Source organism: Neopelma chrysocephalum, unplaced genomic scaffold, assembly GCF_003984885.1.
Source record: "Neopelma chrysocephalum unplaced genomic scaffold, ASM398488v2 Primary Assembly neopelma1_101, whole genome shotgun sequence".
Lineage (NCBI taxonomy): Eukaryota > Metazoa > Chordata > Aves > Passeriformes > Pipridae > Neopelma > Neopelma chrysocephalum.
In genome coordinates this window covers 2,165,416-2,189,976 of record NW_020897764.1, presented here as the reverse complement: position 1 = coordinate 2,189,976, position 24,561 = coordinate 2,165,416, and the positions used below count along the sequence as shown (strand labels likewise).

The 24,561-nt window shown below is 41.3% G+C and overlaps 1 protein-coding gene across 3 annotated transcripts in view; it reads left to right on the top strand.

Moving 5' to 3' along the window:
• Positions 1–24,306, top strand: part of MINDY4 (MINDY lysine 48 deubiquitinase 4) — a 69,292-nt gene extending 44,986 nt beyond the window's left edge. For all 3 annotated transcript variants that reach the window (XM_027695527.1, XM_027695528.1, XM_027695526.1), the window contains 5 exons: positions 622–685; positions 2,968–3,129; positions 13,054–13,234; positions 18,325–18,397; positions 23,164–24,306. In XM_027695527.1, the coding sequence (XP_027551328.1) occupies positions 622–685; positions 2,968–3,129; positions 13,054–13,234; positions 18,325–18,397; positions 23,164–23,212 (529 nt within the window). In that variant the 3' untranslated portion in view covers positions 23,213–24,306. The remainder of the gene's footprint in view (positions 1–621; positions 686–2,967; positions 3,130–13,053; positions 13,235–18,324; positions 18,398–23,163) is intronic.
• The last annotated feature ends 255 nt before the right edge of the window (positions 24,307–24,561 follow it).

The following is a 24,561-nucleotide window of genomic DNA, read 5'->3' as shown; positions in this document are numbered from 1 at the left end:
CTCTTCTCTTCTCTTCTCTTCTCTTCTCTTCTCTTCTCTTCTCTTCTTTCTCACTTCTCTCTTTTTCCCTTCTCTTCCCAAACCTTCCCAAACCTTCCCTTCCCAAACCTTCCCTTCCCAAACCTTCCCAAACCTTCCCCAGGTATGTTGTGGAGTCCACCTCTTTTGAGATATCCAGGAACCATCTAGATATGGTCCTGGGCAACTGGCTCTGGGTGGCCAGAGATGGGGTGGACAAGGTGACCTCCAGAGGTCCCTTCCAACCTCAACCACTCTGTGATTCTGTCAGGCAAGTAGTGCAATAATTCTAATTTCTGATGTTCTAACTAGTGGTGACAATGACTTCTTTTCTCCTCTGCAGATATTTCTTCCAAGTCTACCTCTAGCAACTTTTGCTCACCCCATGTTTTGTTGATATATTCACTTTTTTTTTTTTCGCCCTGCGAAAAATCACCTTGAAAGGATTCAAAACCGCAGAGCTGTATTTATGATTGGGGAGCAGTTTGGTTTTGCTTTTCCCCAGGATTTAGAGATGCTAAGTCTAATGGAAAGAAACAATTGTATTTGAGTTTAACAGTGCTCTCCACTCCTGATTTAATTACATCTCCACCTCCTTTCCAGGGTGCGCAATGACTTCGATGTGCTCACGAACCGCCTCATCGGCAGCCACGGCTACTGCACTCAGGTGGGCTCAGAGTGGGATCCTGGCATGTCACAGGAGCTGACCTCTGGGAAGAGATGGCATTTCTGACTTTAAGTTGCAGAATCATAGAATTACAGAATGGTTTGGGTTGGAAGGGACCTTAAGGATCGTTTCATTCCAACCCCCTTCCGACACCTTCCGAGACCAAGTTGCTCAGAGCCTCATCCAACCTGGCCCTGAACACTTCCAGGGATGGGGCAGCCACAGCTTCTCTGGGCAACCTGTGCCAGGGCCTCACCACTCTCACAGTAAAGAACTTCTTCCTAATATCATTTGAATCTACAGTCCCTCATCTTAAGGCCATTCCCCCTTGTCCTGTCACTCCATGCCCTTGTGAAAAGTCCCTCTCCAGCTCTCTTAGAGCCCCTTTAGGTACTGGAAGGCTACTGTAAGGTCTCCACAAATTTCCTGAGTTTTTTTACTCATCTCCATAATGTCCAGCACCTTCATCCTTTATTCTTTTACCTTTTGTTTTGGCAAATTGTTGTCTTTGCTTTCAGAGCTTATGCTTTCCAGCCTGGTTTTCTGGCCCGTGTGTGTCTGTACCTGTATGTGCATGTCCTTATACTCCTTTCATCTGCCTCTTTTGAACTGCTTAGTTGATTTTAGCACTGAGATACCACTGGGTTTCCTCCCTGTCCTTTCAGGGAGGGTCTTGTCTGATCCTACAACTCCTCTGTAAATGGTCACTGCTGCACTAACTGAGCTGCTGCTGATGGAAGATAACTGATAATTCAAGCTGGAGTCCCTGACTTGTTATAGATGTGTCTAAAAGCCATGTGGTGCTTGAAAATCAGCAGCCTGAATTGCTGACTGGTTTAGTAGGACCTAAACTTTATGTAGCTTAATTCCAGCTTGTGTCCTGTAGCAAACGTCTCCCGCTGGCTCAAGTCCTCCAGAGGCACCCACCCAGTTGGAAACACTTCGCCTTGGACACGTGAATCACAGAATTCTGTGACAGAGATTCCCCCAAAGCTGGGAGCTGGGCAGTGGTGTGGTGTGAATGTGGTGCACAGCTGCCCAGGGAAGTGGTGGAGTCGCCGTCCCTGGAAGTGTTCAAAAAACTTATGGATGTGGCACTTGGGAAGGTGGTTTCGTGCTGAACATGGTGGTGCTGGCTTGACAGCTGGACTTGATGATCTTAGAGGTCTTTTCCAACCTTTATGATTCTATGATTCTACTGCCATTTTGGTTGCCAAAGGCAGGCTTCACGTCCTCTTGCGCTGTTGCTTAGAAGACTTTTTTACTGTGGTTACACTGTGATTCCTCAAGTGGGTGATGGAACATCACTGGTGGATTAGAACTGCTAAAAACATCAGTAAGAACCCATAAACTCTGGGGAGTCCTTCAGGAGAAACTCAGAACTGTAATTGTGTGCAGTAGTTTTGAAACCAGTTCCAAACTGGCTACAGCAGAGTTGTTCATGTCTTTGGGCAGGGGAATTCAGACTGTTTTTTCTGGAAGCTTTGTTCTTGTTGTTTCCCCTCCTGTTTCTTGCCATATGGTATTAATTCACAGGTGGTTCCTTGCTGCTGCACAGTCTGCTCTTAGCCCTGGTTACATCCCAGCTGGCCCCTGTGGGATGTTACACTAAGAAATGTGTCCCATGTCTCTGTCCCTTGAACTTCATGGATACTTGCATGTGCACGTCCCCCACCCTCTCACATGTATTTATCCTCTGACAAACCCCTACTTCAGTTGGAGAGGAAATAATCTACAATCCCCTATGGTAAATATGAGTATATTAGTGATATGGGTCCATATAGGTGAATATCTTACTGAATGAGGCTTGAGTTCATCCAGAAATAATCAGCAAGGAAGAAAAATAATTTAAGAAATCTTGTTCAAAATACATCACTGAGCACATACAGAAATATCAGATAGTACTGGACAGGCTTTGAATATGTCTCATTCGTGCTGTAGTTCCATTGTAGAGAAAAAGGGACATGAAAATATTTTAATTCAAATGAAACAACCCTAATATGAGAAGGTTGAGAGTTAGATGTAAGACTAAATTGATTATGAGCAGTTTATTGGAAACTCCACTAATATTTCCTCATTTTGCTTTAGCAGTAGACTTTGCCCAAAGTATCTGGAGAATTTTTCATAAGCAATCCTAATCCTAACCCTAAAATTAAAAACCATGATATAGATTAGGGCTCTGCTACACGTGTAACTTTCATCAATCCTGAATGAATCTTGTGCTGATGTTTAAGTACTGTTTGTTTTTTGTTTTGTTTTGTTTTTAAACATGTCACAAACAGGAATTGGTGAACTTGCTTTTGACTGGCAAAGCTGTGTCCAATGTTTTCAACAATGTGATAGAGCTGGACTCTGGGAATGGGAATATCACGATTTTGAAAGGCATCACCAGCCGCAGTGACATCGGTTTGCTGTCTCTCTTCGAGCACTATGATGTCTGTCAGGTATTTCCTTTCCCTGGCTTTAATAAAAAAAAGAAAACAATTACATTTAAAATTAGCAGTAAAGAAATTATGGGCTTGATTGGGTTGCTCTGCTCTGTGCTGGAGGGGTGGTGGTGTTGTGTGAGCAGTAAAAAGAATTATAGAAATTAAAATAGCTGTTAATGCAGTGGGATTGTTCCCTTTAACATGCTTTGGAAAGCAGTATTTTAATTGTATTCGTCATGAGAATTAAAAGATAGATTAAAAATTTCAAAGAAGTGACAGCCATTAGTTTACCTCTGGTCAAAATTCTATAAGGAAGTTTCACTGGTTTTCCTCCTACAATGTTGGGGAGATGGACATCTTTCCTAAAGACATGTTCTATCTTAGTCTTGTGTTTGATTCAAGAATATTATTTGAAATTCTCTTGCCTGTGTTGGATACCAGATAGGATACTTGTAGCAGTCCCATCTGGATTTGCAGTCAGCACCTCTATAAAAATTTGAAAGTGATTGCCAAAGAAATTGTTTGTACTGATATGGTGTAAATGTATGACTGAAAAGAAAGCCTGGTTTTAACCTCTTCCCAGCCACGTTTTCCTTCTACTGACAAATAATAATTTTTGTTATTTTCGATTAACACAATCATTTAAATTATTCATAATAATATAAAAGGCTTGAATTCAGTCAAGAAATTATATCAGTGTATCCAAATCAGATGAACTCAGAACAGAGTGGGCTAAAAATAAATATGCATCTGTGTCTAGTTCACGCTTCTTTTTCTTTTCTATAAACAATGTAACATTTAAAACCTCAAAAAATGGTTCTGCATCACTGTAGCATTTTTTCCACTCTCTAGTGAGGAAAATGACTTGGGAGTAGCAAAATGGTAAGTGAGGTCAGTGCAGGTAAGAGCTATTTCTTTCCCACCTGCCCTCTAAAAATAGAGTAAGTTACCCAGGGAATCAGACACCATTTTCCACTTATTCTGCAAATTATATGGTAGAGGGGATCTGTTTCTACTACTGTGCTCTTGCCTGGGAGCTGGACTCATGAGCAAGGATCTGTTTTTCCACACCAATGACTCTTAATCAGTTACAGAAACTCCAGTAGACGTAGTTTCCTTTTTTTTTAGAGTCTACACTAGCTGGGCAGCTGCTGCAAATTGTCTTGGTTTTTATTAAGAACGTCTGGGAGTTCTCTGCATTTCAGTTCAGATGCAGTGTCTCCTCAGGACTAGAACAAAAGTCACATTCTGGTGGACTTTGGCCTCAAATCGGGGTGTCTCCACTGTGGCTTCAGCATGAAGGGCCAGATTCTGCTTTCTGTTACAATATTTAGAGCAATTTAGGAAAAATAAATGTCACTGGTAGTTTGCAGGAGTGGAACTGAGAATAGAGTTTTCAAACTGACTCTTTTCTTCCTCTCAGTGAGTGGATTCAGCATCCAATTACAGCGTGGCTGTGAGGCTGGGAACTGACACCAGTCATGGAAAAGGACTGTCATTTTTGGTTGGTTTTATTTTTTGTTTCCAGTAGCAAGAAAATCCTGAGCGTGCTGTATGGTGAATCATAGACATCGGAGTCGGAAGACTCCCTTTAGGTCACACACAACCAATCTCCCAGGGGATAATTCTGGATATTTTTATGTCCTTTCATATAGCAGAGTTTCTTTTCAAAATCTGTGTCCCTGAAGTTCCTGTCTCTCTGTTCAGATGGCCATTTTTTAGCTGATTTTCAGGCATCTAACTGTGATCTTACCTTTTTTCTCATACATCTCTACTTTAAAATATGAGTACAAACACAGATTTGTAGGTACTTGTGAATTTGGAGATTTTAATATCTACTACACAGCTTGTGTTTGGATGCACTAATATTAAATCTGACTCTTCATTCACTTAGTGTCCTCTGATTATAATTTTACCTCTAATCCAACCTACCCCCTAAACAATTCCTCCCCATCCGCTGGACATTTGCAGCTGATGTAACAGTTCCTCCCTTTTTCATCAGTACATCCTGTCCAAAGCTTGTTTTTGCTGCTCTGCTCTAGACTTGTTCCAACTTGCCAACACGTTTAGGAAGAGATATTCAAGATTCCAGGCTGGATGCTGAAAATCCAAGTGGAGAAAAATTTCTATACCATTTTATCTCCCTTGTCTAATACATGGAGTATTTGTATATAATCCACAATTCCCTTGGCATGGCTTCTGAGTTGAAAATACCATGAGGGCATGTGAACTGAATTAATCCTCCTGTCAAACTTCAACAGTAGCAAATGAAAGCAAAATGATCCCTTCCTTTTTCTTCTGGAGAATCCCACTGTTCCCAATCCATTAATCTCTTCCAGTGGATCATGCTGAACGTGTTATCTCTGCTGATTAGAAAAATGTGTGCTCCATGTAATTTGTCTGGAACTGTTAATGTCTGATCATCACTCTCAGCCCTGAAGTATCACCACACTCAGAAGAGCTTTTTGCAGTGTAATTACTTGTTGCAAATTGTTTCCCAATGACAGATGGATCCATTCCATCCATTTCATGTGCAAACGTTTAGTTCCATAATGAGATTCCCTGTTTTAATGCAAAAAAGCTAAAAGCCCAATTCTGTTGCTTTTCAGTAGCCAAGTTACACATTTTTGGATTTTTTTTTTCTTTGTGCTAAGCCCATATTTAAGCAATATTAATTCCATGTGATCTTACACATTTGACTTAGAAGCCTAAATTGAGATTTTAGGTTTTCTGGGGTTTATTTAGAGCTCTTAAAGCAACAGAAACATTTCCAAAAACTGGTAAATCTGCAAAAAATTGGTGGAGGTTTCCCCTTTTTGCTGAGCTGCAGGACACAGTGAAGTCTCAGGGAAGCTGAGTGGTTTCTCAGCAGGGACAAGACCTCAGAGAAGGGGATGAGGAACAGGAGTGGGCAGGGCCAAGTATAGCAGTCCTGGGTGAGAAAGTCCCTGCATTTGGGTCGGAGCCTTTGGCCTAAATGCCACGTTAAAATTGCAGGTGGAAAGACTTGGAATGATGAAGTTCTTTTTTTCAAAATCTCTCCTGATGTTAAAAGTAGAAATGGATGGAAACAGATGCTCCTCATCTTTATGGCAGATCATTTAAGAGACTTACTGTGACAAAGGGAAAAATAATCTGCATTAAATTTAAAAGACACCACTATTATTATTATTACTAATAACATACTAACTTCATAACGTTAATAACCCATCAATAAATACCACTGTGCTCATTAATATTAATAATGATAATAATAACAATAATATATAGCATTTATGTATCATTTCCTGTTGAAAGATCTGTGTTTTCCAAGAGTGCCAAGTGTCATTACCATTTTACAGAGGGGGGTAACAGATGAATAAAAGTCAAAGTGCTTATCCCAGTAAGTCCCCCAGTAAGCTCGTGGCTGAACTGGGATGAGCACAGATCTGAATCCCTCATTCTGAAGGCAGTATGGTATTGGCTGATGAATTTGTTCATCCTTCTGAAAAGTGTTTTGAAACCACTGTAGTTATGTGCTGGTATATGTGAAGTAATGGAAATACTCAAGGTTAATTGTCTCTTTTGAACCTTCACTCTGATCCTTTGTTTTCACTGATTCTCTCCTGCTTTCACCTGTCCTGCTGTAGGAGTTAAACCTCCTGCCACCTGACCTCCCAAACTATCCCTACTCTGATTCCTGACAGTGTCCCAGGCACTCCCTGAGCTGTCAGCATTTCGGGAGACTGTTGCTTTTTAGTTTTTGCTTTTCTGAAAATGAAGAGAGGACACTGACCAAGAAGTTATGCTCATTTTCCCTCTTTCTTTTCAAAGAGTAACAAACAGAATTTATTCATTAACATTCCGCAGATGGGAAACATTATCTTTGGTCCTTTTGATGAAACCAGCACACTCTGTGCTGTGACAGGACCTGCTTGAATTATTAAATTCAGCACACATGCTCTGTCTTCTGGCACCTCACTGCTTTATTTGCCCTGTGGAACATCCTTCCTGTAACCTTCTTCCCTGGGAAATATGTCTCCTGAACAATCACTTTTATCCATCAGATGGACTGGATTAAAGCCAGGGGTTGTGGAGGGGGAGGTTTAGAAAGAGGGTTTTAACCACCTCGTTTGAGAAACCAGCAACAAAAATATGCAAGTGCAAAATGGAAACTTGACGGTTGGTTTTAATTTTCCATTTATTTTTCAGGAATAGGGGTAGATATTGTGCCCTGTAGATGCTTTCAGGAAGGGATGCTGCTATTTATCTGAGGCATTTGTGACACTGGGGGCAAAATCATGTGATACATTCAAATTTAACTGAAACAAGGCTGGCAAAGCATTGGCCTTTGAAAAAGAGTGTTCTTTATTCCCTGTTTTTACATCTCCCTCTGTAGCCTGGAACTGAAATGTTCTTTAATGAAGTCCTATTGTCCTCCCAAGTTATGGACAGTTATTTTCCCAGAGGCCATTACTGGCATCACTTTCTTCTCAACATCCTTCCAAATAAAATGGAATCGCGGAGTTTTTCTTTGAGACAATAAGAATAACAAAGCCCACATGTTTAGAAGGGCTCTGCAGGCTTTGCAAACAGACAAAACAGAAAATGATAAGTCAAATATTTTCCACATGTCTCTCTAGATTATAAATACCTGTATTTGGATCTGGATTTATGCCATCTCACTTCAGGTCCTTTATGGGCTGAGAATGTTTCAGGTCAGAGTCCAGCCAACTCCCTTTATCGTGGATGAACAGGGGGAATGTCAAAATTTCTGGCAATACCCATCTCTTCCTTTCAAAATTTTACAGACAGACAAAGCCTGAGGGCCAACCTAAGTTAGAGGGCCTAGAAATAGATGCAGAAGAGTTAAGTGGAGTGAATCTTGACCTGTCCTTGTCATTGCAGTGATGTGACTTAGCACAGTGAACTAGAAACTCCTTCAGTGCAGCAAGGAAATGGCAGAGTGCTGAAGTTCAAGTGAGGGTCTGAATCTCCTTCGTGATTTATTCACTTGTTGGGACATACCAGAAGAGCAGCAGAGTGGGACAAGGGTAAAGACAAGATCCAGAGGCTCTCTGGCACCCTGACATCTATTTTCCTTGCCACATCTGCTGTCTTTTATACTGTGGCAGCATAAGGGAAATTTAGTCATAAGCCGGTGCTTTCCAGGAGTCTGGTTTGGGAGTCCTAGGATTGAACATGCATCTCTTTCTATTCTTCTTTAGTAATGTTGCCTTTTCCCTCCCCCATGTCATTATCATAAACATTCCCTTTTGTACAACAAAAAGGTTCCAAAGCTGCAGAGAATTTATCCAGGGCTCCTAGGTAGTATTTGTTACTATTTTATAATTATATGGCTAAAACCTCTTCAATTTCTGTCTGACCTGGCATAGCCATTTCATTGTACATACTCTGAATGTCAGATGTTGTGAGCATTAGTGTTATTTTTCTTAATCTGATTGAAATCAAGTACCTATCAATGGCAGCAATTTTACCCTCACAGTGTCCCTTAACTATCTGCAAATATAACAGGAATGTAGCTGACCTGGTGTTTCAGTAGTGCTGGTGGAGTAGGTGACCTGAGGGTTCCTGCTCACCCAAGGGCTATTGCAGAGATATCTGGTTTTACACCATTGACACTTCACTCTTAACACCACTGGAACATTGTTTAATATTAATTCAGTAAAGGTCATTGCAGTTGTGGGGGAAAAACACTGGCAGAACAAACAATAGGCTGTTCCTTGTAACTCTGAAAGCTTTGTGTAATTATCCTTTTGTCTGTCAATCCTATTGGATTTAGTACAACCAACAATTATTCAGTTTTATTTCAGTGGAATCACTACAGTCTATGATTAGTTTGGAAAATAAGCATCTATAACAGTTGTATGCAGGCAAACGGACGTTCTGAATATAACAAACAGAATGATTATAATTTTAATTAGAAAATAAAAAGTAAAGTCCAACAAGCAAGGAGGGGAAATTACATTAAGTGATAAAACTCCCAGTGAAAAATGGCATCACATCAGTCTTATCCAGTGATCCCCCTTGGTTTTGATATCATGTTCTCTTGTTTGTTTCTCTTGGAATTCACATGGCAAAAGGCAGCCTTGTTCAATGAGCAAATAAAAGCTGAATGGTGAAGTACCATCCACTCATTCTGGTAGAGATGTTGGAATAATTCTCCAGTGATAAATATTTGTGTGTAGATTTAATATTTTTGTGTGTGGATTTAATTTTGCCATTGTGAGAATACACATGAAAATCAGACATGGAAAAAGATGGCCCTTAGTGTTGAAAATGAGCCCTTTGAAGGTGCCTGCTTTTGAAAAATTGACATTTTCCAAAGATCAGGTTGGTGTCCCTGAAATTTATGAGCATTCTTAAGGGATTTTAAGGGAGGAGAGGATTAGGGTTAGTGAAGTCTCTGTAGGAATGGAAAACATGCAGCACGAAAGGACACCTAATTCGTTCCCCCCCTCCTTACTTGTTTTTGCCTGAAGAAGATTAATGAGCCTGTCTGAAAACAAATACTTGAATAGTAATAGGAATACAGCCATTGAGCCCTTAAGAAATAATATTTTATGGAATAGATGGAAGTCACATATCCCTGATTTGCCTTTGGAAGCCAGAGCCAGCATTACAGTCATGGGGAACACACTGGAAAGGAGGGCCCCGTTCTCTGTCAGGCACTTGTTGGATGGCACACACACTCTGACTGAGCTTCATGGCTTTCCTGAGGAGTCAGAAAACTAGGTGTTCATGCTTGTTCTTCCCTGTCCTGCTTCAGGGTCCTGTTGTATTCCAGGATCACCACCAACCAACCTGGCCAGGCAAGGGAGGAAGAACTCACCCCTCAGCAGTGGTGTTGGTATCCCCTTCCCTCACTGATTAGAGATTAAATCTCTTGAGCATTCGAGTTTAAAATTTCTATGAATGAGCATGAAAATAATTTACATGTAATTTCATGCAGAATATTCAGAATATTTATAAATATAGTTGAATGAGGGTGTACTTCTGTGTGTGAAGGGTCTAGAGAGTAAGTCTGATGAGAAGCAGCGGCTGAGGGAGCTGGGGTTGTTGACCCTGGAGAAAAGGAGGCTCAGGGGAGACCTTATCACTCTCTCAAACTCCCTGAAAGGAGGTTGTAGTGAAGTGGAAGTCGTCCTCTGCTCCCAGGCAACCAGTGACAGGCCGAGAGGAAACGGCCTCAGGCTGTGCCAGGAGAGGTTCAGGTTGGACATCAGGAGGAATTTCTTCACTGAAAGGGGTAGTTAAGCATTGGAAGGGGCTGCCCAGGGAGGTGGGGGAGTCACCATCCCTGGAGGTGTCCAAGAAACAACTGGATGTGGCACTTGGTTCTGTGGTTTAGTTGACAAGGTTGTGTTCGGTTGAAGGTTGGACTCGATGATCCTGGAGGTCTTTTCCAGCCTAAATGCTCCACAATTCTATCATTCCAGTCCACTCAACAACTGATGGTCAAAGGAGCAGCCAAAGGAATCCTCACAATGAGGACTGTCCTTACTTTGTCAGTAACAGAGTTCCATATTAATATTGTAGAAAAAATCTAGACATGTTTTACAGCGTGATATTAAAAGACAGCAGCTAACCCTTGGCTAATGCAGGTGATGTAACCCAAGTGAAGACTCCTCCCTTCTTCTGGGAGAGGAGGATTTGAGCTACAGTTTTAGACTCTTTATTGTCTCAAAGTTCATGCCCTCGCTGCTCTCTGCAAGGATTGGAATTGAAAACTATACATATTTGGAGAATGTTCCTAGAGCCTTTAATCATCTGCACACTTTGTCCTGACTTCGTGGGAGTGAGAACTGCAGTGGATGTGGCTTTGAAAGTTCTGTATCTCTCTAATCTTATTTTGTCAAATGTTGTTTGATGGAGCTGGAAAGTCACTTTTGCAGACATATACAGGAGAAGACTGGCTGTTCTTTTTGGCTTTGGCTTATCTGCATGTTAAAATATGCATCTTTGTGAGACTGAATCTTTTCATCCGTGTCCCTCTAATTTGCCATCTTTTGTTGCATCTGCGTATTTCCCTTCTTGATGACTCCTGTTAGCAGTATTATTGTAAGCTTGGGAAAAAATGTCTTTACTTTTAAGCCAAGAATTTACATAAAAAGCAAAACTGTTGCATAAAAGGCTGTTTTAAATAGATTTTTAGCGAAGTAATGAGTCAGAGAACAGTTACTTAATTAGCTGGAGACTTGTTGTCTAACATGAGAAGAAATTCTCATGGGGGAAGCAGTTGGATTTGCACTCCTGTAACTCTTCAGATATAAATTCTAAATATCAATCATGATAAGAACACACACTCTTTATCATTTAGGGTGCTGTTTAGAGTTTTAATTACAGCAGAATGTATGGTGACTTCTGCTTTTTTGGGAGCGTATTAGATGACATTTGCACCTGTGCCCAAGGTGAAGAACTGAATGGCTGCACTGTAGAATATCCACAAATCTGTGTCTACAAAACTTGTATAAGAATTTTTCTGTTAAAAGCCCCCCAGTTTCCAGCAGCATTCCACTGCAAGCAAAATGTTTAATTTCAGATTTTAGTTTCCCTGAGCAATTTATCAAAGATACAAAACCCAACAATTCAGTGGGGGGAAAAAAACAGTATTATTTGGAACCTTAGAATACAGATTCCAATGATGGGAATAGAGCCGATAATAAATACCTGTTGTAGCTGAATATTAAAATCCTAGCTGGAAGAAATAAGGTTTCTTTACTCCACTGAGCAATCTAATGATTAATTTCGCTCTCTTATTTACTCTGGTGGAGCTAATATCCTTAATTGATACTGCAGCTTTATAATGATAGTTATTGATGGTATCTGTCTCAAAACACATTAGTGTGAGGTGAAGAAAATCCTACAACATATTCACTGACCTCAGGGGATGCAGGAAATTCCATGACTCATTTTAAATCAGCATATATTGAGTTTCAAACCTAACACCAGTGATACTGTAGCTCTGGGAGGTGACCAATGCTTCCAGTTCATCCTGTTGTTGTTTCCCAGACTGTGTGTGTTGGTGTCCAGGTGTTTCAGATACATTCCTGAGCCCTCTGTGCTCCCAGGAACAGTGCAAATGTTCCCACCAGGATTGCAGTCCTCAGGTTTGTCTTACCTACTGCAGTGCTGTTGGTATCCCCTTCCCTCACTGATTAGAGATTAAATCTCTTTGAGTATTCGAGTTTAAAACATCTATGAATGAGCATGAAAATCATTTACATGTAATTTCGTACAGAATATTCAGAATATTTACAAATATACTTCCAACTTTCAGAAGGAGGGCAAAGGCTTTGCAAAGGCTTTTGTTAAAAAAATCATTGTGGTTTTTCAGGTGACAGTATTTCATTTTTAAGAATAATGAAGCAAAACAAGTGCTTCTGTTGTTGGTTTCTTCTAATAGCTGAAAATCATTTATATATCTGGACTGTGAAGCTAAAAGAAGATGGTAAAGTGAAGGGAATGTATTATACTCTTAATTCAAAAAGGGATTTTGGGTTCAGCTGAGTTGCCCACGCAGGGATTCTCACGTTATCTGAGATGCTATTAGTCTCTTGCCTGGCTTCCAGCTACTCTTGCATGAGAGCAGAGTCTCCCATTGGTCTCATGTTGCATTCCTGGCCTAAACTCACTGTGGTTTTACAGCTATTGCAGAGGACAGGGTTCCTTTTGCTTCTGATCATGTGGGATATGATCTTTTTGCTGTCAGGGCACTACAGCTGGATGTCATTACCTGCCTAAAACTGAAAACCAAGTATTTGCTTTATATCTCCTCTGATTTACTGAAGGTGTCCTCATCAAGAGTCCGTAATGAGCCTTCATTAAAGTCTGTAGACTGCAATAAATAAGGGATCTCATGAATTCCATGTTTTCCACAATGAATTGTTTCTCCCCCTGCCCCTCGTGACATTCTAACGTTTTATTTATATCTTTTAGGTTGGTTGCTACTTGAAGACCCCCAAGTACCCGATTTGGCTGGTGTGCAGTGAGAGCCACTTCAGTGTGCTTTTCTGCTTGGAAAAGGATTTACTCAGTGACTGGAAGACAGGAAGGAGGTTTGACCTTTACTACTACGATGGCTTGGCCAACCAGGACGAGGAGATCCGGTTAACAGTGGGTATGTGCAGCTCAGTCACTCTGCATCTCAGCTCTGGGGATGGCAGCAGCATCACCACAGAAAGAAGAATCCAATAATACAAACAGTGATGGTCACAGGCATGAAATACTGCGTTGCCTGTTTCCTGATTTCTGTAATTAGCATTGGTGGTTAATTGGAAATTGGGTTTCACAAGGAAATGTTGAGGATGAGCTGTTGAAAGGGTTAGAAGTGAGCCTATGTCACTTTATACACACTGGTAAAGCATTCAGTGGCACTGATTTCTGAGGATCAGGTTGTGATCTGACCTATTCATACTCCCAGGGCAGTATTTAAACCATATTTAACTACTCCCATTCTCCTTCACGTCACCCCACATCGTTTCCACAGGCAGGAAAACGCAAGTCTCCTCTTCCTCAACCCTCCACAACAGTAGGAAAATGAGCAAGGAGGGTGAGGAAGCTTGAATTCCTTGATGATGCCAGTAATCTGCTAAAAAAAATCTCTTACCTGCCTGTAAACATACCTGCAAACACAAGCCTGCAAAAGATCTTCCAGCTTGTTACACTCCTTCTTTCAGGAAACCATGTCAAATTATCCAGCTGCTTTTACAGTAACTACACACTTGTCCAACTGGAAGGCATTTGGATAAGTATCCTGATCCTTAGAAAGCACCTACTTACTGCCATATCAAGACATTCTTGACCACTACATTTTTATTTGCTAATAATATCTTACTTATCTTCTGTTTTCTTTCCCTCGATATATTTATCCAATCTAATCTGTGATTCTGTGATAATCAAATTCCTTCTCAGTCTTGAGGAGCCACTCTGTTGTAGTCTGCTCCTTAAAAATAAGTTGTCTCTGTTCCTTATTTGCACCAGTATCCATGCTCTTGGACAGAATGGGTTATATTTGAGTGTTTTATGTTCTACTTGAGTCCATGTGGCAAAGCTTTTCATGTGGTGCTGGGGGCTTCAGCATCTCACAAGATTTGAGAGTGAATTCAATCATCATTCTGCCTGTTATTTATCCTCTTATTTTAATTGAAATCCCTGTCATTCTGTTGTAGGGGTCAGATTATATATTATCTGAAAAAATGGTTAAACTTTTACAGGACTTTAGTTGCCAGCCGGTTCTCACATGGTCTCTCCCAGATAAAAATGATGTGGAAAGTTCAGGGCAGGACTAGAAACACGTTTTTTCTGTTGTGTTGCACCATGTAACATATGGTTCAAACCAGGAGTCCTTATCTATCTTTCCATCATTAATAAATCAGGAATGTTTCCAAAATCCAGAGCTGCCAGGTGCTCTAAGATCCCTGGATGAGGAGTTGCTCAGAACATGCATAAATTTTTCTCTTTACTGTTCAACCTGTCGTGGCATAGCTGTGTATTTCTCCTCAGAGCCTAAACGTGCATGGAGAGATAGAAATCTCTTTGTTGTGGCTGTGGCCTCTTCCAGGGATGTGTCCTGGTAAATCCTCTGTTATCTGTGACATTCTGCAAAAGGCAGTAAAATGCAAATATTTTCATCATTACAGGGAAGCTCCATCCTAGTTCTGGTTGTGCAATAATCCTCTGCTAGGCCTGGAGAAAACTGAAATTACTTTACATCCAAAAGGTAGCACTGGTCCTGCATCTAAACTGTGCATGCAGGACCAGATGGAAATATCAGAATGCTGAATAATACTGGTATTTCCCTCGTGTTACCTGGAGATACAACATGAGGTGCAGGGTGCTGCCCCAGCCACATCTCACTGGTGCTGGTCAGCAAAGCTGTTTGCTTTTCACAGAGCAAGAGGGTAAATTCCTTAAAATGAGAATCTTGACTGTAATTAGGAAGATTAAAATCAAGGTCACATTTTAGGAAATCTTGAAGACATTACACTGGGCAAGAAAGGTAGAAAAGATAGAATGAAAGAGTAGAATTTTGAGAGTAATAGCAATTACCACTTTATATTGAGAATTTGTCCCCATAACTATTTGCCAAAATAGAGACAAGAAATCATAGAATGATTTGGGTAAGAGGAGATTTTAAAGATCATCTAGTTCCAACCTCCCTGCCATGGGCGGGGACTCCTTCCACTAGATATAAAATTCCTGCTAGTATAAAACACTTGCTAATGAATTCAACAATCCTAAAGGGATGAAGGTTCTTTGATCCTTTCTATTGGGATAGAAATTTCTGATAAGCAGAGAAGGAAAAGAAGCCACTGTATCTGAATTAATAACTCTCTGCATTTTGCTCACCTTCTATGTCAGCTGTTTGGGGACAGTGTGGAGATTCTGGGACTTCTGTTATATATATTATATGAAAGAGTGTGTGTTGTACTGACCAGAGAGATACTACTGCTCCTCTCTAATACAGTTAATGCCTACCTATGTTAACATTTATAATATGTTCTCTCCAAGTGAAGATATAGGGAATTTTTGCACAATCTGTTTTAAAAAAATCTTTCTTATATTTCCTTGGTTCATACCTTCAACTCAGGATCCTTTTCAAGGTGTTTTCAAACAGCAGCTGGATAATTGCTAAGAATAATATAACTAAATTCCCCAGAAGATTCTTCCAGAGTCACAGACACCATCCTCAGCCCCTTTCCAGATCCCATGGAAGGCAGCACAAGCAGTGAAATCTGTGGTGGTGCTCAGTTTCTCTCTACCTTTAGCTTAGAATGTAAGTGGAGATAAAAGAGATTATATTCACATCCTTCTTGTTGTTGATGGCTCCAGGATGGAAGAGTGTTACTTCAATATTACTTGCTCTAAATGAGTTGTATGAAACCCTTTAACACACAGTTTGTTAGTTAATTAACTTCTCTAAGTGTTCCTGTAAGATACACCTTCAGTGATATTTTTTTTCCTATCCCTTTGTGTGAAAAATCTCCATTCAAACCTCTTGGTTGGAAGAATTCAAAGCTGAAAATACCAAAATTCATCCAGTGGGCAGTGACTTGGAAAGGCAGCCATGCCATGTGCATGTCCTGCTGCCAGTGCCATGGTCAGGACAGTGCCTGTTGCTTCTCACTATGAGAACATCCAGAACATCAGTATCAGGAATTCCTGGAAGGGTCCAAATACTGTTGTAGACCTCTAATGGACTCTGTCCAGAGAAGGGAATGGAGCTGGTGAAGGGTCTGGAGCACCAGGAGCAGCTGAGGGAGCTGGAGAGGCTCAACCTGGAGAAAAGGAGGGTCAGGGGAGAACTTTTGAGTCTCTACAACTCCCTGACAGGAGGTTGTAGCCAGGTGGGGTTGGTTTCTTCTCCCAGGTAACAAGCCATAGGACAAGAGGAAATGGCCTCAAGTTGTTCCAGGGGAGGTTTAGATTGGATATTGGGAAAAAATTTCTTCACAGAAAGGGTTGTCAAGCATCGGAACAGGGAAGGGGTGGAATCACCATTCCTGGAAGATTTCAAAAACCATGGTGGCACTTGAGGACATGGCTTAGTGGTGAACAAGGTGGTGGTGCTGGGTTGACAGCTGGACTTGATGATCTTAGAGGTTCCATCCTCAATGATTCTATGATTCTATGTTATAAACTCTTCAATATTAGGATAAAAGAGACTCTTTTAAACTTAAGAGATTCCTGTGTACCTCGAAGTTCCTGAGGATCTCGGAAAAAACTGCCAGCACTTTATGCACTTCTAAATATTGCCCATTTCCTACTCCAGCCCTTGCAGTCATTCAGAGTTCTCTGCATGTATTTATACTGATCAGATCAACACACAAGGGAGAGCCAGGTTCTCTCTATGACATGAGAAAGCCAGATCTATCTGAGACTGGCAGCTGGGAATGTAAGAACGATTCCCTCCCATCCTGTCTGCAGCAGTCTCACTGAAGCAGACCCAAACCCTACACCCTCTCTTGGCATCACTCATTGCTTGCAACCAATCCATTGGCTGGATGACAGACAGAGAAGAAGAAAGAGAAACAAAAAAAAATAACCTGCTGTAGTTTAAATGTTTTACTCCAAAACAGGAAACAGCTGAGCAGACTGACATCCAAGCTGGTCGCAGGATGTTTTGTCCCTGGGAAGTTCAGCGACTACTTTCACTGTTGACAGATCCCCTGTCTGAGACAGTGACCTCTCTGTTTTCCCTGGAACAGTGGGATTCCTCTCCGTCCCAAAGGAATGCTCACAGCCTGGAGCAGCTCTCTGATAATCCAACACAGCCTCCTCTTCTCCTGTCTGTGCATTGCTTGCTAAGTAGTCAAGGGACAATCTTCTTTTCCAGGGTAAAAGAGTCTTAAACCAGTTTGGGCTGGACTTGGGGTTTGCAGTTCCAGTGTTTTATTACCACCATTCTTAGTATTTGAGTGACAGCAATTACTTGCTCAGTAATTACAACATGAGTTGTGAAAAATAAAAGCCTCATGACAGCCCTCATTTTGTGATCTGTGGTTTTCCTTGAAACCATCTCTGTATTAGTGAACTATCCTGGGTCAGGGCACGTGGTTTAGTGGTGGGTGTGTCAGTGCTGGCTTGATGGTTGGACTCAGTGATCTGAGAGGTCTCTTCCAACCTTAATGTTTCTATGGTTCAGTGAGTCTGAACACTGTCCCACGATCATCCTGACTGTTCAGCAGCCAGCACAATTCTGGGCAAGTTTCTGGCCCAGAACAACTAATACTGGGCACAGTAATGTATTTAAATGTATTTCCCAAAAAAATGTATTTCCCATGAGCCGTAGTTGTTGTATCTACTCCGAGTATTCCCAGCCCTGTCTGTGGCCACTCTTTTTAGATCACAGAGTCATAGAATGGTTTGGTTTGGAAGGAATCTTAAAGATCATCTCATTCCAAACCCCCTGCCATGGGTAGAGACACCTTCCACTAGACAAGGTTGCACCAAGCCCCAACCAACCCGGCCTTGGATACTTCCAGGGATGGGGCATCCATCCAGATTGTGTGAATGAGGGCAGGAGATGGTGTTCAAGTGACAGCAGTGCTCACCCTCCGGGGTATTTCAGTCCAAAGTGGGCAGGGAGATGTGCAGTGTGAGTGATAATCCATCACTTCCATGTGTGGAGTTCCTATGAGCCATCGTGGGATCCTGTATGATCAGAAGTGATTCCAGCCACTGACAATGTCTGTTTTGTCTCTGCAGATACAACTCAGGTGTGCACTGAAGATAAAGAAAATGATCTCACTCCTCCGCTTGAGCATTGTATTAGGACAAAGTAAGTGAAATGACAGGTTTTCATACAGAAAATACTCAGTCATTGATATAAAGAATGTACGTAGGGCTGGAGCATAGTGAACATATTGGTGCAAGTAAACTTGATAAAAATTACTGCTTAAAAATCAGAAAGGATCTGAACAGGCCAGGCTGTGATAATAATGACACATTTAATTGTGTGTTATTGTAGCTAACACTGACCTGGCAGAGGTGTTCACTTCATTCTTAGAGGAGCTTTCCTGGCGTCATGACTGAGCCAGATTGGGTTTGAGAGCACAACTTGGTTTCAAGAGATGTAAATTTAGAGTCCCAAAAGTGGTTGATCCCTATTGCAGAGGTATAAGGAGAAAAGGAGGAAGTTTATTCCATTTTCATTAGTCTGTTCTGAAAAGTGTAGTTGCACTGGGGGGCTTGGGTATCATTTTCTAGGCATGAAACCCTTTTTTCTCAACAGTCTCAGTTTTCTCCAACTGTCTATGGGCAGCACAGAGTTTTTCAAGACCACAAAACACTGGGTTTTGTGCAGTCATTCATGACAGCTCTTAGCTCATATTCTCTCCCTAAATACAAAGCTAGTTCCTGTCCTGTTAGGATTCTCATGACCGTTTTGAGGTTTATATGATATTAAACTGTGGGCTTTTAAGCAACTTATCCAAGTCATACTGAAGTTAATGGGAAGATTTTCAGCTTGGTGAGACATGAAAGAAAGAAAATGGAGAAATTTAACTGGGTAGAAAAATCAGCTTTATATCAGCTCCAGCATGGCTTGGAAAGTTACTGTCTGGATGTCTCTGGAGCAAGAAGTAAAAGCCTCATTGTCAAAGACCGTGACATTTGTTAAATCAGCAAGCCAAGCTTCAGATTTCTCTTGCAATTTCCCTCCTCTCTTTGCCATATTTTGTTCTGTAAAAAAAACCCCATCAAAAAATAAATAAGTAAGGTCAAGGGCTGCCAAACAGTGTGTTGATGAAGGGCTGCCATTATAAAGCTACAAGAAGGCAGAAGAGGCATCCTGAAAGGTGACAGCAGTGACATCAGTCCAGGCTCCCTGCACATACAGATTTTATTGATTCCTCTCTTCCAGTAACACATAAGCATGACTCCAAACTGGAATAAATAATGTGTAACCTCAGTACCCCCCACAGGGGGAATAATGCATGAGACTACTTAAAGTTGCTCTCGGAATATCTTCCATTCCTGGCGTTGTATCAAAGTTATACAGTGTTTGTAATGCTGGTGTTTGTTTATTTTAAGCTCCCTGCTTTAATCTACTGGAGAAGTAAATTAGCAGCAAATTCCAGTGCCAGTTTATTTTGTTTGTACCATTCTCAGGACTGTCTGATTTACCCTGATCATTCTGGCTCCTTGTTTTCAGTGTTCTCCATTTGCTTTGGGCCTATTTATTTAAGTGTAGCCTTGCTGCAAAAGGTTTTTCATGTTAAATTTTTCCCTTTTGTTTTAAGAACTTTCTCTTCCAACTACAAAACAGTATATAACGAAAAGTAAAAACAAACCCAACTAACCAATATTTTAACAAATTGGGAGATAAAAAAAAATGAATGTTTTCTATCGTAAAACCATGGAAATGACTCCTAAACTAATTTTTAGTAAAGCCAGCAAAGAGCTGTTACTCATTTTGATGAAGTATTCATGATGAAGGTCCTTATCAAACTTTTCTCGTCAAAAAATGTAGGATAATTTCTCAGGCAGAGTGGAGAATTTCGCAGTCTGCACAATCAGAACTGAGAAGATTAACTGTTGTTAATTGGTTTTATTGTTGAGTGTGGTTTTTTTCTTTTCATTCATGTGCCTCAGTTCTGTTTTAATCCATGACATTCCCATTGTTTACCTCAATACGTGAGCACCACCGTCCTGTAACACACTGAGTTCTCTGCCCAACATCTGTCTGCTGTTTGTTCTCTTATCCTCTCCCAAAGGGGAAAGTGCATATGTAATATAGACTGTTTCTGTATTTAGACTTTTATTATTATTATTATTATCAGGAGAGAAGGGTTGTTTTGCTTCTGCAGGAGGAGGAGGCTCATGTTTCCAGCCTATAAAATGTCAGAAGAGTGAGGTTTGAGTTTTAAAGCAGGTGGCTGGAGTGACTAGTCACCAACAGGTATCACTATAACATGCAGGCTCCCAAAAAAAAGGTCAGGACAAGCAGAAGTGCTTTTATTGTGGCTCTCAGTCCCAGACATCTGTGGGAGCAGTCAGATTCTGAGCAAGGGATGTCTGGAATGTGCATCCCTGGGTTGTTTTGGAGATGCCGTGCAGACGTCTTATCCCGCTCTTCCCTGAAGAACTCTCTTATATCACAGCCCTGATCCTCGGCATCCCTCTGCACAGGAGGAAATAACATCTGTTAGCTCTGCCTGAGGGGAATAAAACTGGGATCTGATATTGCAATCTGAATTCAGAGGTATATTTTGTTAACCCTCTACGGTCAGTCTGTGCTGGTGGGGCTGTGTGATGCCTCAGTGCATCTGTTTGGCTTTGAAGTGAAACAACCATTGGGAATTTAATGGAGAAGAGGAGAACGTGGGCATTTCACCCTGAATTACTGATGTGCTCTGAAACAATACCAAATTATGAGTCCAGGAGATACTCACTGAATGTTATTCCAGACTGAGCATTGTTCAGGGCCTGAACCGGTTCCTCCTCAGTTCCCGTTAACTCCATGACCCCTGGGTGAGGTTGTAATTGAACCACGTGGGTCAAATGTTTTAGTTTTACTTTTGCTAATCTGATAAATTATAATTGAATCAGCAGCTAAAACATGACTTGCATTGGGATTACTTCGTGGCAGGATAGTTTGGGGGAGTGATCCCCCTGCATTGTCTGGGCAGTTTTGTTTCTGTCTGTGAATAAAAGACTTGTTTAGCACCTGTGAGTGAGATCCCTACTGTTTGGCACCTCTTCTTGTGCACTTTCAACAGGGGAAAGAGGTTTTGTACCCATGTCCATGGGACCAAACGGCCAAAGGCTGCTTTTCAGTCTAAAAAATTGTTTGAAAATAAACCCAGGAGATAAGGCTTGTTCTGTAAGTTGCCTTCAGCCCTGATTGAAAATATAATTTGCTGTTTAAATTCTTTATGGAAAACCTGCTTTAAAAAAGGCCAGTTCCTCACTGAAGAGTGATTAACAACATCTTTAACAACAGCAAAAATGGTGCTACATTATGAGTATTTCCAGAGTACAGTGTAGTCTCAGAGCAGGTTTCACTCTGTGTCTTTTGGCCTCTATGGGGTCTCTGTGGATCCCTCCCAAAGCTTTAATCACCCTGGTGAGGCAGAAGGTTGCACTTTGGAAAGATTGTACACATTGTGTTATTACCTGAAAAATCCAGTGGAGTCAGAAGGTGGCAATTGTATTTTCCACTTCCATTGGGTCATTTTGGGGCTGATACTCTGAAGAGCTCTCACCACTGGCAAATGCCAGGTTGAATATCCTCAGCTAGAACATATTCTGCTCTTAGCTTAAGATGTGAGACATCTCTGCTAAGTATTCATGTCAAGTCCTGGGATGGGAAACAGTCTTTCTGCATTTTTTAATTTTTATTTTCTCAGCAAAGTGAAAAACACAGAAGGAAAAATTTCGCAACAGCCCTCAGATGGTCACTTCCTTTGAGACGTTGCTCTGAGTGCTGCATGGATTCAGCTTTTGGTTTTGTTTTACACTTAATTGACTTGCTCAGCAAAAGGCCTGAGCTGCCATACCCTTGCTGACACATCCTTTCCTCGGTGACAGGAGGAATGTGGCACTCTGGCAACTCACCGTGGCCTCCACCCCCTCCCCAGTGTCTCACTGCTGTGAACAAGCTCCCTAGAAAGATTTTCAAAACAGATATAAACACTCAACACCGGGAATGTAATAGTTTCGTTCCCAGAAAATGTGGGCCATGACCTTGCAAATGAGAACTTGCCCCAGACAAGGGTGGATCTGTGCCATGAGGGGCTCTGACTGTGCAGGCAGTTGACTCAATAAAGTGTGACTGGAGACCAAGTCTTGGTTCAGATCTGTGTCTTCTGCTGTGGTCTGAAGACACATTTTATGACAAATTCAAATTTCCTTTGCATTGTCATGTTCCTAAAGCCAAGCTGAGCTTTGGCAGCTGATGCAGGGCAAGGAATTAAAAACATAGAATGGTTTTGTGAATGTTTGTGTGGACTCACCTGGAAACGTTGTTCTCAGTGTACAACTTCAGTGTTATTCTGAAGAGGGAATAAGGGCAGAGAGAGGCAAAACCTCAGCATGGGAAAAGCAAAACATCACCATTAAAATGAGGCATTGAGTGCTTTGAAGGAACTGAGATGAGGAGCAAAGATAAATGGTCTGGGCACAGGGTCTCAGAGTCAGAGAGTTCCTGATCAGAGCCCTGCTGAAGAGGAGGGTGCAAATTGCCTGCTAACAGCTCAGACTGAGTATTCTGGTTATATAGGGTTAATTTTTGTACCCTTCTTGGGTGTTCCCTGTGGTCTTTGCAACATGAAGGTCCTTGTTCTGAACCAGCTGCTGCTGAGGACTCTCTGTTGCCAAGGAGAGACTGGAGGAAAGGGTGAGGAGACACCTCCAACCTTGGGCACCTAAAATGAGGGGGGACAACCACCTCACCTCTGTTCTTTCCCTTTGAGATGTGGTTAGTTATCCCAACCAAGTCCATCCCAATCTCTCTGAGGTTTGCTGGGTGGTTGAGGGATGTGGGTTTGCCTCTCCAAGGACCTGGTTAACTGATGGATGTCAAATGGTTGCTCTCATTTCTAGGTGGCAAGGAGCTGTCATCGACTGGAATGGCACAGAACCGATCTTGTGACTGACCTGACCTGCACTTTATTTGCCAGGACAAAAAGGAAGCGACTGAATTAGCACATTCCTATTCCCACCAATAAAGGAAATAGGACAAGAGTTGTGCAGTGTATGTTGAGGAAGAAGGACATGGTTTACAGGCTGGAGGAGTTTCACCTCAATCACCTTGTGCTTCAGATATTTTGCGTAAAATATAAACAAGACTTACGTAAATCCCTTGTCACTGCCTTCAGCATAAAACTTCTGAGGGCAAGGCTGAGTTCCCACCACCAAACCAAGGTTACAGATGAAGCAGTGTCCCCTTGAGGTCTCTTTCTGGATCCACTCTGTATCCTGCAATTGTTTGAAAGCATCTGATGAAAGATGCTGAACCCAGATTTCTCTCTCTGGGCATGCCTTCTCTGTGCTGCCTTGTAAAACTCCAGTGCCAGTATAAAATATCATCTGAGAAAAATATATTCACTCCCTTACCTGCTATTATAAGCACTAAATAGATTGGTGGCCATAAGGGCTTTTCAGATAAACCCTGGCCTATACAAAGTTCTTGTTGTGTCATAAATTTGCAGTAAGAATTGTGGTTTTGTGTTACCAAGATAAATGCACTCGTACATTCTTGCTACTGGGTGCAGTTGGTGTGTAACAGTGCCTCATGCTGATATAGCTCATTTTTCTTCCTGGATAAGAGGCAGCTGTATCAGTATCTTTACATTTATACTGTTACTTATACTCCTGAGTTACAGATTAGATCTGTGGTTTGCTTCTTCAGAATTGCAAAAAAAACCATAAGAGTTGTTAGGTTTGAAATTTAAATGGTGCCTATCTGTGATAGATACCAGTTTTCATGATTAAATAAAGTGCATGTACTGGAATGAGGTGCCGTGGAGACATATCATGAGGTACTGAAGCAGCAGTTTGTATTCTGAAATTAATTCTGTAAGTGACATGTTTTAGCAGCACTTGACCAAAATTGGAACAAGTTACTGTACTGAAGATTGAAAAGAAATGCCTTGGAAAAAAGGCAGATAAATGGTCTTTCTAGAATTATTCATCTCTCTTGAGAGTGAATATTTCATGAGAGTTTAATAAAGAACTTTTACTTTCTGATGTTGATCATAGCACCTTCTTCCTAGTTGGTATGCAAACTCCTCTGAGTCCTGATAAACTCATGGAAAATCAATTTCCAACAAAAATTCGATGTCCTGCTGTGTGTAGTGTGGAGAAACTGAAAGGACTCTGCAAATAAAGATCTTGGGTTGCAAATAAAGCACTTGAGTTGGATTTGAAGACCAACTTGAATATGAACCATAACAAAGTACCAGAAAGGTTTAGATAGTCTTTGGATGAGAGTCTGTCTCC